The 12,987-nt window shown below is 37.8% G+C and overlaps 1 protein-coding gene across 3 annotated transcripts in view; it reads left to right on the top strand.

Moving 5' to 3' along the window:
• The first annotated feature begins 7,129 nt into the window (after window positions 1-7,129).
• The window catches only part of psq (pipsqueak), a 61,428-nt gene continuing 55,570 nt past the window's right edge, over window positions 7,130-12,987 (top strand). For 2 of the 3 annotated variants that reach the window (XM_017251288.3, XM_017251286.3), the window contains exons 1-3: window positions 7,131-7,930; window positions 11,468-11,781; window positions 11,843-12,007. In XM_017251288.3, the coding sequence (XP_017106777.2) occupies window positions 11,632-11,781; window positions 11,843-12,007 (315 nt within the window). In that variant the 5' untranslated portion in view covers window positions 7,131-7,930; window positions 11,468-11,631. Of the gene's footprint in view, window positions 7,931-11,467; window positions 11,782-11,842; window positions 12,008-12,987 lie in introns of all 3 variants that reach the window. The other variant, XM_017251287.3, reaches the window with a different exon arrangement.

Raw genomic sequence — 12,987 nt, 5'->3', positions numbered from 1 at the left:
TAATATGAATAATAACTAAAATATGAATAAAATTGTCATTTTCTTCGAATGAACCTGATTTTCTTTTTATTTTCCAATTCAATATTTCTTTTTCTGAAGCAATCGACTTTAAGTTTCAGGATTGACTTCAGTTTTCATATAATATGAATTGTTCATATAATATGAATAATTTATAAAATACGAATAAAATTGTCATTTTCTTCGAATGGACCTGATTTTCTTTTTATTTTCCAATTTAATATTTTATTGGAGGAGTATATTTGTGGATAATTGAATAAAATTATTCACATATGTGTAAAATTGTCATTTTGTAATTTTTTTTCGAATGAATCCTGATTTTTTTTTTATTTTCCAATATAATTATTTTTTATATTTTTTCATCTTCTTAATTTTTGACGTCATTATCTTTATCGAAGGCATTATAAAATCAAAAACATCTTAAGGCACATTTTCTGCAAAATTGGTTATTGGTTAACTAACTAATATTTGTTACAAATATTAGTTCCCACTTTATTTTTTTGAACAACAACAAAAAATGTTATTATTCTTAACAGTTTTAAACCCGTATTGAAGAATAGTTTTAATTCTGTAGACTTGAAGAATATAGTTCCACCATATTAGTGTCTAATCTGAATTTTTGTTATTAGACGTTTGTTAATTCAACTATTTGGTACGTTTGTATAATTTAATTATTTATATAGAATGTGTCTGAATCGCGTGCCTCTTAATTATAATTAGAAAACAAATGCATTCAACCTAATGATTGGGATTATCAATCAATCGACACATCAAATTTGGAAGGTGTGCCGCCTGCCTCCTTAATAGAGGTCTTACTCCTAATAGTGCTAATTTGTGGGCAATCGGTACTACAATTACTGATTAATCGTTCGATTTTTGATAGAGTTTGACGCTGGGAGGCGGTTTAGTCGAGGCGAATGTCAACGCATTCCATGACTCGTCTGAAAGGGCGGTGCAGGTTGTAAAAATCCAACACCTGTCGCTGGTTATGTACTTAGAAATGCATGTATATACATTTATAATATAATATATACAAGTGCCTACATGGACATATGCACGTGGATAATTCTAGGGGCTAGCTCTCTCTACCTTTGAGTTGCTTGATGGGTGTGTACTTGTGTGAGTGGGCATCCATTGAAGGGCTTCGTTGTGAAATTACACGTCAACCAAAACTGCAACTAGAACTGCAACTGAGATAGCCAATGCTAGTTACATAGCTACAACAGCGGCTAAAATAGTAGGTCTACTAAGGGTGAAGGCTCTAGGAAAAAAAGGAAGCTATTCTGTAGAAGATTCTTGAGGAATTGCAAGCTCAAGGTTCAAAACTCAAAGACTGTAAAAAAATGTATAATATATAATAAATAATAAATAAAAATAATAATATTCAAATGAATAATTTCAAATAATAGAAATATTACCCAAGTGATTACTAATAGTTTAATTGAAGACTATAAAGTTAATGTTAAATTAATTATAAAAAAAAATCTCTTTCCCTATAAAAAATTTCCAATTAAAATAAAGAATTCAATGGAAATAAAGCTAAAAATTCTCCATCTTAATATTTCGGGTGAACTCATAATATTATAAAATGTATTATTAGAAAAACTTGATTACTTAGAAATCTTAGAATTTGATGGAAAATATGAATAAATCTCACATATAAAATTATAAAAATATGAACAAAATTGTCATTTTGTCATTTTCTTCGAATGGAGCCTGATTTTCTTTTTATTTTCCAATTCAATATTTATTTTTTTTTCTGAAGCAATCGACGTAAAGTCTCCGGAATCACTTCACTTTTTTTCACTTCACATATCAAATTATACACATATGAATAAAATTGTCATTTTCTTCGAATGGAGCCTGATTTTCTTTTTATTTTCCAATTCAATATTTTTTTTTTTTCTGAAGCAATCGTCATTTTTATCATTTTCTTCGAATGGAGCCCGATTTTCTTTTTATTTTCCAATTCAATATTTTTTTTTTTTGAAGCAATCGTCATTTTTATCATTTTCTTCGAATGGAGCCTGATGTTCTTTTTATTTTCCAATTCAATATTTTTTTTTTTTTGAAGCAATCGTCATTTTTATCATTTTCTTCGAATGGAGCCTGATTTTCTTTTTATTTTCCAATTCAATATTTTTTTTTTTCTGAAGCAATCGACTTTAAGATTTAGGATTGACTTGAGGTTTTTAGGGTGAACTCGCAATATTATAAAATGTATTATTAGAAAACCTTGATTACTTAGAAATCGTAGAATTTGATGCAAAATATGAATAAAATTCACATATCAAATTATACACATATGAATAAAATTGTCATTTTGTCTTTTTCTTCGAATGGAGCCTGATTTTCTTTTTATTTTCCAATTCAATATTTTTTTTTTTCTGAAGCAATCGACCTTTCGTTTTGGGGTTGACTTCCCTTTTTATACCCTTGCAGAGGGTATTATAATTTTGTCCAAAAGTGTGCAACGCAGTGAAAGAGACATCTCCGACCCTATAAAGTATATATATTCTTCATCAGGATCACCTCCTGAGTTGATATGAGCATGTCCGTCTGTCCGTCTGTCCGTCTGTCTGTCTGTCTGTCTGTCCGTCTGTCTGCTTCTACGCAAACTAGTCTCTCAGTTTTAAAGCTATCGACTTGAAACTTTGCACACACCCTTCTTTCCTTTGCACGCAGTATATAAGTCGGAACGGCCGGGATCGGCCGACTATATCCTATAGCTGCCATATAACTGATTGATCGGAAATGGTATAACTTTGGTGTTTTTAGAGTTAGAGGGCTAAAAATTGACATGAGAGCTATTTTTGGCAAAATAATACGACATGCCAAATTTCATATGGATCGGCCGACTATATCTTATAGCTACCATATAACTGAACGATCGGAAATGTCCCAACTTTCGTGTTTTTTAAGATAGAAAGCTGGAACTTGGTACACATTCTATTTTTGGTCAGTTAATCCGACCTACAAAATTTCATTAGGATCGGCCGACTATATCCTATAGCTGTCATATAACTGAACGATCGGAAATGGTATTTGGTAGAAATATCAACTTTTGTATTTTTGAAGATAGAAGCTTGGGACTTTTTTTTTCGATTTTTTATTGTAATTGATTGGTTTTATTATGATGTAATCATAAGGATCGGCCAACTATATCCGATGTTTGCAATATATATCCGGTTTGAGCTGCAAGGGTATATCAACTTCGGCTCCGCCCGAAGTTAGCTTTGCTTTCTTGTTTCATGGTGATCTCGCAATATTATAAAATGTATTAATAGAAAAACTTGATTAGAAGGGCCATAAAATCATAACTGATAGCAGTTTATGGACCCATTTTTTGCAATAAAATAATAAAGAGATGTCTTGATTTCGTTAGCCATTGGGGGGCCGTACAGCGTGACTATTATTTTGACCGCAGGTGTGCTTACAACTGACTTTATCTACGCGTGTGTGCATAAGTTAGTGTGTAAAAAAAAAGTTCTAGGGCAGGTTATATTTATACCCTTGCAGAGGGTATTATAATTTTGTCCAAAAGTGTGCAACGCAGTGAAGGAGACATCTCCGACCCTATAAAGTATATATATTCTTGATCAGGATCACCTCCTGAGTTGATATGAGCATGTCCGTCTGTCCGTCTGTCCGTCTGTCTGTTTCTACGCAAACTAGTCTCTCAGTTTTAAAGCTATCGTCTTGAAACTTTGCACAAACCATTTTTTCCTTTGCACGCAGTATATAAGTCGGAACGGCCGGGATCGGCCGACTATATCCTATAGCTGCCATATAACTGATCGATCGGAAATGGTATAACTTTCGTGTTTTTAGAGTTAAAGAGTTCAAATTTGACATGAGAGCTACTTTTGGCAAAATAATACGACATGCCAAATTTTATAAGGATCAGCCGACTATATCCTATAGCTGCCATATAACTGAACGATCGGAAATGACCCAACTTTTGTGTTTTTGAAGATAGAAAGCTGGAACATGGTACAGATTATATTTTTGGTCAGTTGATCCAACCTACCAAATTTCATAAGGATCGGCCAACTATATCCGATGTTTGCTATATATATCCGGTTTTTTTTTAGCTGCAAGGGTATATAAACTTCGGCTCCGCCCGAAGTTAGCTTTCCTTTCTTGTTTATATTTTTTTTTGCAAAAAAAACCTCCAAAGTGAACATTAGATAATGAGTGGGTGGGGGTGTGGAGGGCAGTGGGAAGTGGAGATAGGCCAGTGAGAGGGGCATGGTGACAGCTCGCTAGCTTGACTGATAAATCTAATGTTTGCCTGGCTATCATGTGAAGCGAACCGCTTTTCAGGGCCTTGCAATTTTTATGCACTTATGACATGAAATTGCTGTGCACACAGCCGCAATTTCGCACACACACTCACACACTTACACTCATAAAAGCTTTCCGACTCCCTCGCTCTCTCTGTGGGGGAGGTGTGGTGGGGGGGTGGCTGAGTGCATGCGCACCATTCAAGAAATGCATTGCACTTGTCGCCCAGCACGCGCACTAATACCACCACCACACACACACACACATGCTGCCCACGGACTTACATAAACTTTTCCATAGAAAAAAAAAAAACAAAAACAATAACAAAAACAAAAAACCTTCCAATGACGTCAATCGCTCTGTAAATTGTGGCTTTTGTTAACTGGTTGTTGTTGTTGTTGTTGCTTTTCCATGCCAAAAACAGAAGTTTTTCGGGTCTGTGAGTGGGCCGGCTGAACGGCGATGTTCATTAGCATTTTTTGGGAATCGAGTTGCGGATCATTGGCTGTGAAATCAGCTCCGAAACGTACAGTTGACCTTCCAGCACCAACAATTTTCCAATTTCAAATATAATACTTCCACTCCGACCTTCCAGGGGTCCAAAGGTTTACATAGTTTCAAATGGAATAATAATGAAATAAAAGTGCTTAAATAGACAATATAAGATTATTATTTTAAAAGTACCTATAATAAATAATAAAACCTTGATATCCAAAAATCCTCATTTGTTCTCATTTCAAAAATAGGACTAATGGCGCCATCTAGCGGCCTCGTTTTCCAAAAAGAATGGAAAAAGGGAGCAGCAGTAGGGCAGCGTCGCTGGCTGACCTTAATATGCATTAATTGTTGCAGAAGTCTTGCTATTCTAATGCGCTCGCTCTCATTTTCCCCACACATTGGGGCTCTGCTCTCTTTTTCTTTCTCTCTCTCTCTTCGTTTCCCCCATGCGCTGCTTTACATTTTTTTGTGGAGCTGCCCGCTGCTTCCATTTCGATCCCAAAAATATTTCATTTCCGAACGAGAAACCCGAGCATAACCGAGCGTCGACGTCGACGCTGGCAGCGCTGCTTCTAAGCCGTTTTTTTTGTTTTTGTTTTTGTGTGTGTTTGCTTTGTGTTTTGCTTTTGCGGGGGAGGGGGATCTTTTGCTTTTGTTTGGTCTGTTTGCCCGTCTCTAATTGTGGAAGCGTGTGTGTTTGCCTTAGTGATGGCACGGCAAATAAAATCTAATAATCAGAGGAGTGTGAAATCAATATTAATTAGGTGGGATGAGGTGCTGGGATAGGATTTACCTTCTCTAAGGGGATATATATTAAGGAAAATGCTGATAAGTTTTCGTAGAATGTCTTAATCCAAATTCAAGGTCATCTAAAATCAAATACAATACTTTTAATTAATAAACGATAGGTGGCTCTGTTATCGTGACACGAAAAAGTTCTGGCTCACCACCGGCAGGGGCGCAAGTACCCAAATAATACTGGTCCGTGTACCATATATTATACGCAAACATACATACATACGTAACTGGCAACATGTGGGGTTGGGCCGAGTGGAGTAGGGCGGCCTATGTGCGCCTATAATTACATGTCTGTATGTACCTAGATATGTATGCTATTGTGGGAAGCACTGGGATACATACAGACATGCCAAGGTACGGAGCATACTGTGTGCTTCGGAGGGTAAATAGGTGCACACGTCAATTGCTGGAACGACCTCGCCGAGTTCTCCTCCGCCCCCTACCGCCCCCTAGGTGGCTCCCATCCGATCGATTTTTCCGAGCTGTTCATGCGCTGGAAAGTTGGAAAACGTCGAGATTAATTGCCGAGCGTGGAAATAACGAAACTCGATCATGCTACAATTATGTCCAGTGTGTGATGTGGGCTTTGTTTTCTACTCGCTCTTCGCTACGGAGCTAGAACATGCAATTATTTTAATGTATTCGGCCTTGGGACTCATGAATGTCAATTGGCGGCTCCGCTGGCACGTAAGCTCGCTATTAGCAGCTAGCTTTTACCCGCTCCACGCATCCGAATGCAAATGTATCTATGTATCTGGCGGATACGAGGGCTGCAAATCAGTCGCTTTGTATGCCGGGCGATCGATGGAGCCAATTTTTTATGGTGGCACCCCCACTCGCAGGTTGCTCCGCCACCCGCCCACGAACGATGGCAGAGGAAAAGTGCAACTCATTTGAATGGTTTCGCCTTCATTATGCAAATGCCGCGTCTTTGGTGGCGAATATTTATTTGCTCATTATAAATACATAAAGCGCTGACTTTTGCCAGATCGCCACCCAGCCATTTGAATTAATTTTCACCTGTTTTTTAGTTGAACGTTTGTGTTTGTGGCGCCTTTGAATTTGAATTTCGATAACTCATTCATTAGAGATGACACTTTCATCAGTTTCATAGCTGTTAGCTTTTGTCTAGGCACAATTTGAACCCAGGTGGCATTTTGTACATTTTTTTTAAAAGAGAATACATTTAATATATGTACTACTTTAAAGAATGAAATGGGTCTACAATTAGTTAAAGAATATAACAAAAAAATGATTTTAAACGCCTTAGCTTACTAAGAGATTGACTACATTTATGAGGGCTTACCAATTAGTACTTTTATAATAGTTTGTTAATAATAACCAAAATTCAAAAACTTTAAAATCTCTTTTGATTACATCAGCTTGATTACAATTATGTGAATTCTTTTCACTAAAAACGTTTCAAAATAAAATGGCAGCCCAGAAAATTTCCGTGCATAAGGCAACGCTAGCGATAAAAATCGATCTGGCAGCACCGGGCACAAAATGGCGAAATGGAATGATGGAAGTGAAGAGTGGAACGACGAGAATGTGGAACGAAGAGCTGAAAAAATAATTATTATTTTAAATTCCGTTTTGCCAGCGAAATTCCTCTCGCCTCTGCGTCCGTGTGCGGTGCGTGAAAAAGTGTGAAAAAGCGTGGCGAAACCCTGCCAACTATCGCCGAATGTGACAATGGAGCGGGCAAAGTGCAACGGAGGCAATAGTGCAGATGCAAAGAGCATGGCATGTCGTCAAATAGAATAAATTAAGTTTTTGCGAATTATGAAAAACCAATCGCTGTACTCTGGGGTGCGCGCGTATGCGTGTGTGTGCGCCCGTGCGCGTGTGTGTGAGCGAGCGTAAACGAGCCGAGCGGAGATAGAAACCGAAAAGCAAAAGCAAAAGCAGAACGAGGCGCAAGAATCTGGCAAAATAAAAATAAGAATTCGCCAAAAAAAAAAGAAAAACGGCCAACAAATTAATTAACCAAAATATACAGGGCACAAACCGTTAAATCTGGCGGCAAATACGCATGTTTTCGCATTCTTTTTGGGGCCCAGCAGTGTGTATAAGTGCAGTAAGTGCAGTGCAAACAACAACAACAACAACAAAACTAGAAAAACAACAACGCAACGTAATACGTAAGGCGGCAAAAGTCTCCTTACTTTTATTATTTTTTCTTGTATCTGCTGTTGACGTATTTGAGATATATGCTGTTGCGTGAGCTCTTTCGGATCGGAATCGGCTGGGAATTATGCAAAAGAGCAACAAATCGAAGGCGGGCGGCAAACTGCAGCAGCACCACTCAAATATAAATAGCGAAAAGGTAAAGCAAAAGCAACAACTAAAAATAAGAGCGGTTTAGCTTGCGGTTCGAGGGTGTAGGGGACCTAAACTTGGATATATCTACAAATAAAAAATACTGCTGAAAACCTTTCAATTGGTTTCAATTGGCAAATGCAATTGTTCAGCATTACATTTGCATTACATTGCCCGAGAGGGGAGTGCAGCAGGGGGGGGGAGTGCACCCCACTTGCACTTTTGCTGCCCTCTCCCAAGCGCCCACACTCTCGCTGCCTCTCCTCGCCCATTCCGCTTTACAAACTTTTGCGACGAACAAGAACAATAATAATCAAAACAAAAATGTTTAAAATCCATTTTCTTTCGCTTCTCCTTCACCCACCACTCATTTCGCACAGCGCCGCTGTCATTTGTCTTGCGCCTCCTCCTCTTCTTCGTACATCGGCTGCCCGCCTGGCTGCCTGTCCCCCCTTCTGCCCAGCCGCCCACAGCAACGTGAGCCAAACAGCTGTCTCGCTTCCTCGTGCACACAGGGCCAGAAGCCAGCCAAGAAGAGACGCAACGGAAACGAAGTTGCCTGGAACGCAACAGTGGGCTGAAATGGCTATGCCAAGGGCAAAAAAGAGAGGGTGTCTGGTGATTTCAACTGTTGCTCGGAGGCAGTCTCAGAGGCAAAGGCAGTTTAATTTTCATTACTGTTATTTTATGAGATGCTTTTATTTAAAGCCCTTAATTTATTTAATCGTTATGTTTTTTTCAAACATTTGTCATGGAAACCATTACTGATTAGTGACACCACAGAGAGCATAGTGATAACCTGTTGAATCATTTTTGTTTTTCAAAACCAGAATATCATAAAATAATACTTGAAACTTATTCTGAATATTAAACAATACATTTAAAATCTAAAAAAATTAGTAAGTGAAAAATTTTTTTTTTTTTTTTTAATAATTTTTGTGTTTAAAATAACCCTCTCTAAAAACTATTAGAGTGAAAAGTAAGTCTCCAATTGGAAGTTCCTGATGCGACCATGTGTGTGAAAGGGAAAGCACTGTGGGCCTAAAAATAAAAACCAACAACAAATACGCCGCTTTAAGTGCGATTGATGATAAGCTTTGCACCGAGAGAGCACCGATTCGGAGAGAGAGAGCAGAGCGTGCGAGAGAGAGCCTAATTTTTGAGTGGGCGGCCGACCTTTGCCAATTTCTTTTTATTTGTTTTTCTTCATGCCGTTTTGTTTTGATTTCGAATTTCTTATGCGGGCGCCTAAAATCCAAGACATTTCTGATTGAAATTTGGTATTTTTGTTTTGAAACCAAAGATTGTCTGAAAAAAAGGTAAAGTTTTCAATTAAAGATCTCTGTGGCTCTGTGGTTTGACCTTTGAACTGTAATCCCTCAGAAGTGCCACATTCTCATGCCTAAGCGGTTGTTGTTTGGAACTAAAGTTGTGGCTGCAGCTCTGGAAGTTGCAAGACCACCGACTCCCAAGTCTTCTTCCACCCCTTCTCCCTCCCTGTTCTATTTGCAGGGCAACTCGCCATCCTTTCAGCATTCCTCTGCTTGTTGTTGTTGTTGTTTTTTGGACAATACTTGCAAAAACTTGCAAAAAACAACTCGCAGGCACTAAAGGCTCTCCTCCAGCTCCAATACGTGCCATTGAAAAAAGACGTTTCCCTGGAACTGGTTTGGCTTTTAGGTTTCGGTTTGGTTTGGTTTGGTTTCCTTCCTCCGGGACGGACGCGGCCTTTACAAGAAAATGCCAACCAAATTAAACCCTTTCGGTATTGCCGGGTTTTGCCAACAAAAGTAATAAAAAAAAAACTGCACCACCCAAGGTTAAATGATAGTTTTGAAGATGCATTTTGAGTTGTGAATGAATCGAGTCCACGGAAGAAATTTAATAATAGGGATTCTGTAGAGAAAATACAAAAATAAGTGACATTATATAAAAGGTTTAGGTTTGAAAATTATAAAAAAGCTTAAACGAATAGCTTAATAGCTTTAAAATAATAAAGTTAAATATTAATTGATCTAAAACCATGTTTTAACGAGGAATTCTTAAGGATTCTCTTATAAAAAATACCTTTTATTAAAGGGGCCTACGGTTAGTGTGAAAAAATGCATATTAATGTAAAAGCCTTTTAATAGATACAGAAAAAAGAGTATTTTTAATAGTATTATCTTAATAAACTTAATTACTTTTTCACCTGAGTTTATAAAATATTAAAATTAAATATCAGTATCTATAAAATTAAATATCAGTCTATAAACAAGTTTCAAAAAAGCATATCCAAATGTTATCTTATTTCTTGAAAACCCATTCAAAGATATTTTTTTATTTAAGGTGAAACCCATCTTATTTGTAAAAAAAGTTCCCCTTATAGAACTATAGATAGTTTTTTATAGAACTTATAGAACTCTCTTTGTAGATAGTAATATAATATTTATAAACAATATACTATCTGAACCAAATAGGATTTTGAAACTAAAAGGTTCAACAAAAATCTTAAAAACCCTAAATCCTTAAAAGAAACCGCTAAAACCCCTATGAAAAAGGGTTAATAAGTTATTTCAGAAACATACTTTAATAATAAATATGTAGTCATTTATAACTATCATAACTAGTTATAATATTAATTATAACTAGTCAGTCACTATTAGATATATGTACATATATAACTCTCAGATAGTCAGTTATAAGGATCATATCCAAATATTATTATAATTATTCCAAACATTTTTAATTACCATAACTATGAACCCTGTTCCATTGGATAATTTTACCATAAACTCAAATAATTTTTTTGTTTTTAATTTTTAATTCTATTATACTTAGAGATACACTTATACGCTGTCTTATACGATGTGGGGCGCTGTCATATAATGTACGGCTTGAATTGCATGTACATAGATCCAAAGTAGAGAAATGTATAGAAGATTACGAGGAAGAAGACTAGAGTGTGGCTTATATAAGGCGTAAAAATAGAAGCTTAAGAACAGAAGCCACTAAAATGTAATTTATATAAAAGTGCTTAGGGAATATGTTACAAAATAAAGTGGACTATTAAACCCATATAAAATTAATTAAAATCAAGAAAAATGTTAAAATCTGTGACTAGAGGCACGCTTAGGTATGATGGATGTACCTGCAGGCTATTGGATACGACCATACGACCCACCTCCCAACGCCCCTACCCCCAGCGGCATAGTTTCTGCCTGGTGTCCCCACTCCTGCCACCTCCCCATTCTGCCAATTCCCTGCAATTCCCTCCAAACAATGGAGCGACTGGCTGGGACTCCTTTTTATTGCATCTCCAACATGTGGTTGGTGGTTAGCTTGTGGGCTGGTGGTGTTGGCGGCTTCGGGCCCCGTTTAGTTGCATCGGGAACCAAGACCAGGCTGGGGAGCGACGACAAGGAGCCTGGAAAACGGGGACCTGGGGCCCTGGGGACCGCAGAATGCAGCGGCATTACTTTTCTGTATTGATTGGCTCTCCGGGCCTAAGCCGACCACTGACCACTGACCGCATTCGACTAACGATTTTCACGCTTCTTTCCAGCAGGACACGCAACTTGGCTCCAAGCCTCTGACGCGTTGAACACGTCACTCCAGCAACAACAACAACAATAACAACGAAGACCTCATACACACATACTAAAGGTGTAGAATCTAAAAAAAAAACAGGAATTCCAACTCGTGAATAAAAAAATTAATATTATAAAAATGGCTGCCGTGCGAGGACATCAGTACTTCAGCCTGCGCTGGAACAACTACCAGAACACGATGACGTCGGTGTTCCAGCAACTGCGCGAGGATCTCTCCTTCGTGGACGTCACCCTGTCCTGCGAGCACGGATCCCTCAAGGCTCACAAGGTGAGTACTTGAGTACTATAATCGTTCTTTGGTACTAATGCTCTTGGTTCTTCCTCCCAAGGTCGTCCTCTCCGCCTGCTCCACGTACTTCCAGAAGCTCCTGCTGGAGAATCCCTGCAAGCACCCCACCATCATCCTGCCCGCCGACATCATCTTCACCGACCTCAAGACCATCATCGACTTTGTCTACCGCGGCGAGATCGACGTCACCGAATCGGAACTACAGGTGAGTCGGTGCCCACAAGGTGCTAATGCGGGAGACGCAGGAGTGGGTGGGGAATCAATATATAAGGAATATAGACTATATAGAATATAGTTCTAAGAAGCTGTACCAAGAGGGTTATTGTACAAACTGTTAGCGATGAGGTGCTTAGAAACATTCATGCATCTGTGTAGAGGTGCTGTGATCTTTTAGTATATAACCTATTAGATCTATAAATATTGGAAAATCTAGTAACACTATCATGGAATTTTTAAGGGCAAAGTAGGAAAAGATTTTGAAAACTGAATGGTAACCAAAAACCAGGCCTAAAGCGACCTGGTTATAAGCTTATTAAATTGAGGATAATGATTAATGGGGACAAGTATAATCTGAATAAGTATCACAGCCCTGCTTGCTGCTTGAATAAGTATCACAGCCCTGCTTGCAGGACACTGTAGAAAGAGGGCTCATCAGATGAAACTATGAACTAGGAAACTGCAGACTGATTCTGGGACATGAGAGCTTAGATGACTGTGCTCCGAAAGCATCTTCTACATATGAGTTCACGAGACATGGTAGACCCATCTAGAAGGCATTAGAAAGACGTCTTGCAAAGGAACTAAAAGCTATGATGAGGCGACAATGGGTCTGTTAAGTCGCTTGCAATAAAATCTCAGACATCTAAATGTTCTCTGCCAGTCAATAACTTTTAAAAATATGAGATATAGGGCCTCTCATAGAGAATCTAAGTAGAAAGTGTATATAATTGGCTAAGATTCATATAATTTCCTACATCTTATACCTGATTTTCATAAATTTCATCAATGAACTTAAAAACAATTTGGGAAAAATTAGAGAGATTCTCAAGTAGAGACTATTTTGAGGTTGCCTTGTTTTATAAACATAAAGGAACTTCCCCTTTAGAAAGTTTTGGATGTTCTCTTAAAAGGTTTATTGTAAATCTTTAAGGAACTTTACAAATAAATGTGTACGGAATTGATATA

This window comes from Drosophila bipectinata, chromosome 2R (genome assembly GCF_030179905.1).
Source record: "Drosophila bipectinata strain 14024-0381.07 chromosome 2R, DbipHiC1v2, whole genome shotgun sequence".
Lineage (NCBI taxonomy): Eukaryota > Metazoa > Arthropoda > Insecta > Diptera > Drosophilidae > Drosophila > Drosophila bipectinata.
Note: the sequence above shows the minus strand (reverse complement) of the source record. Positions and strands in the feature narration are given on the sequence as shown.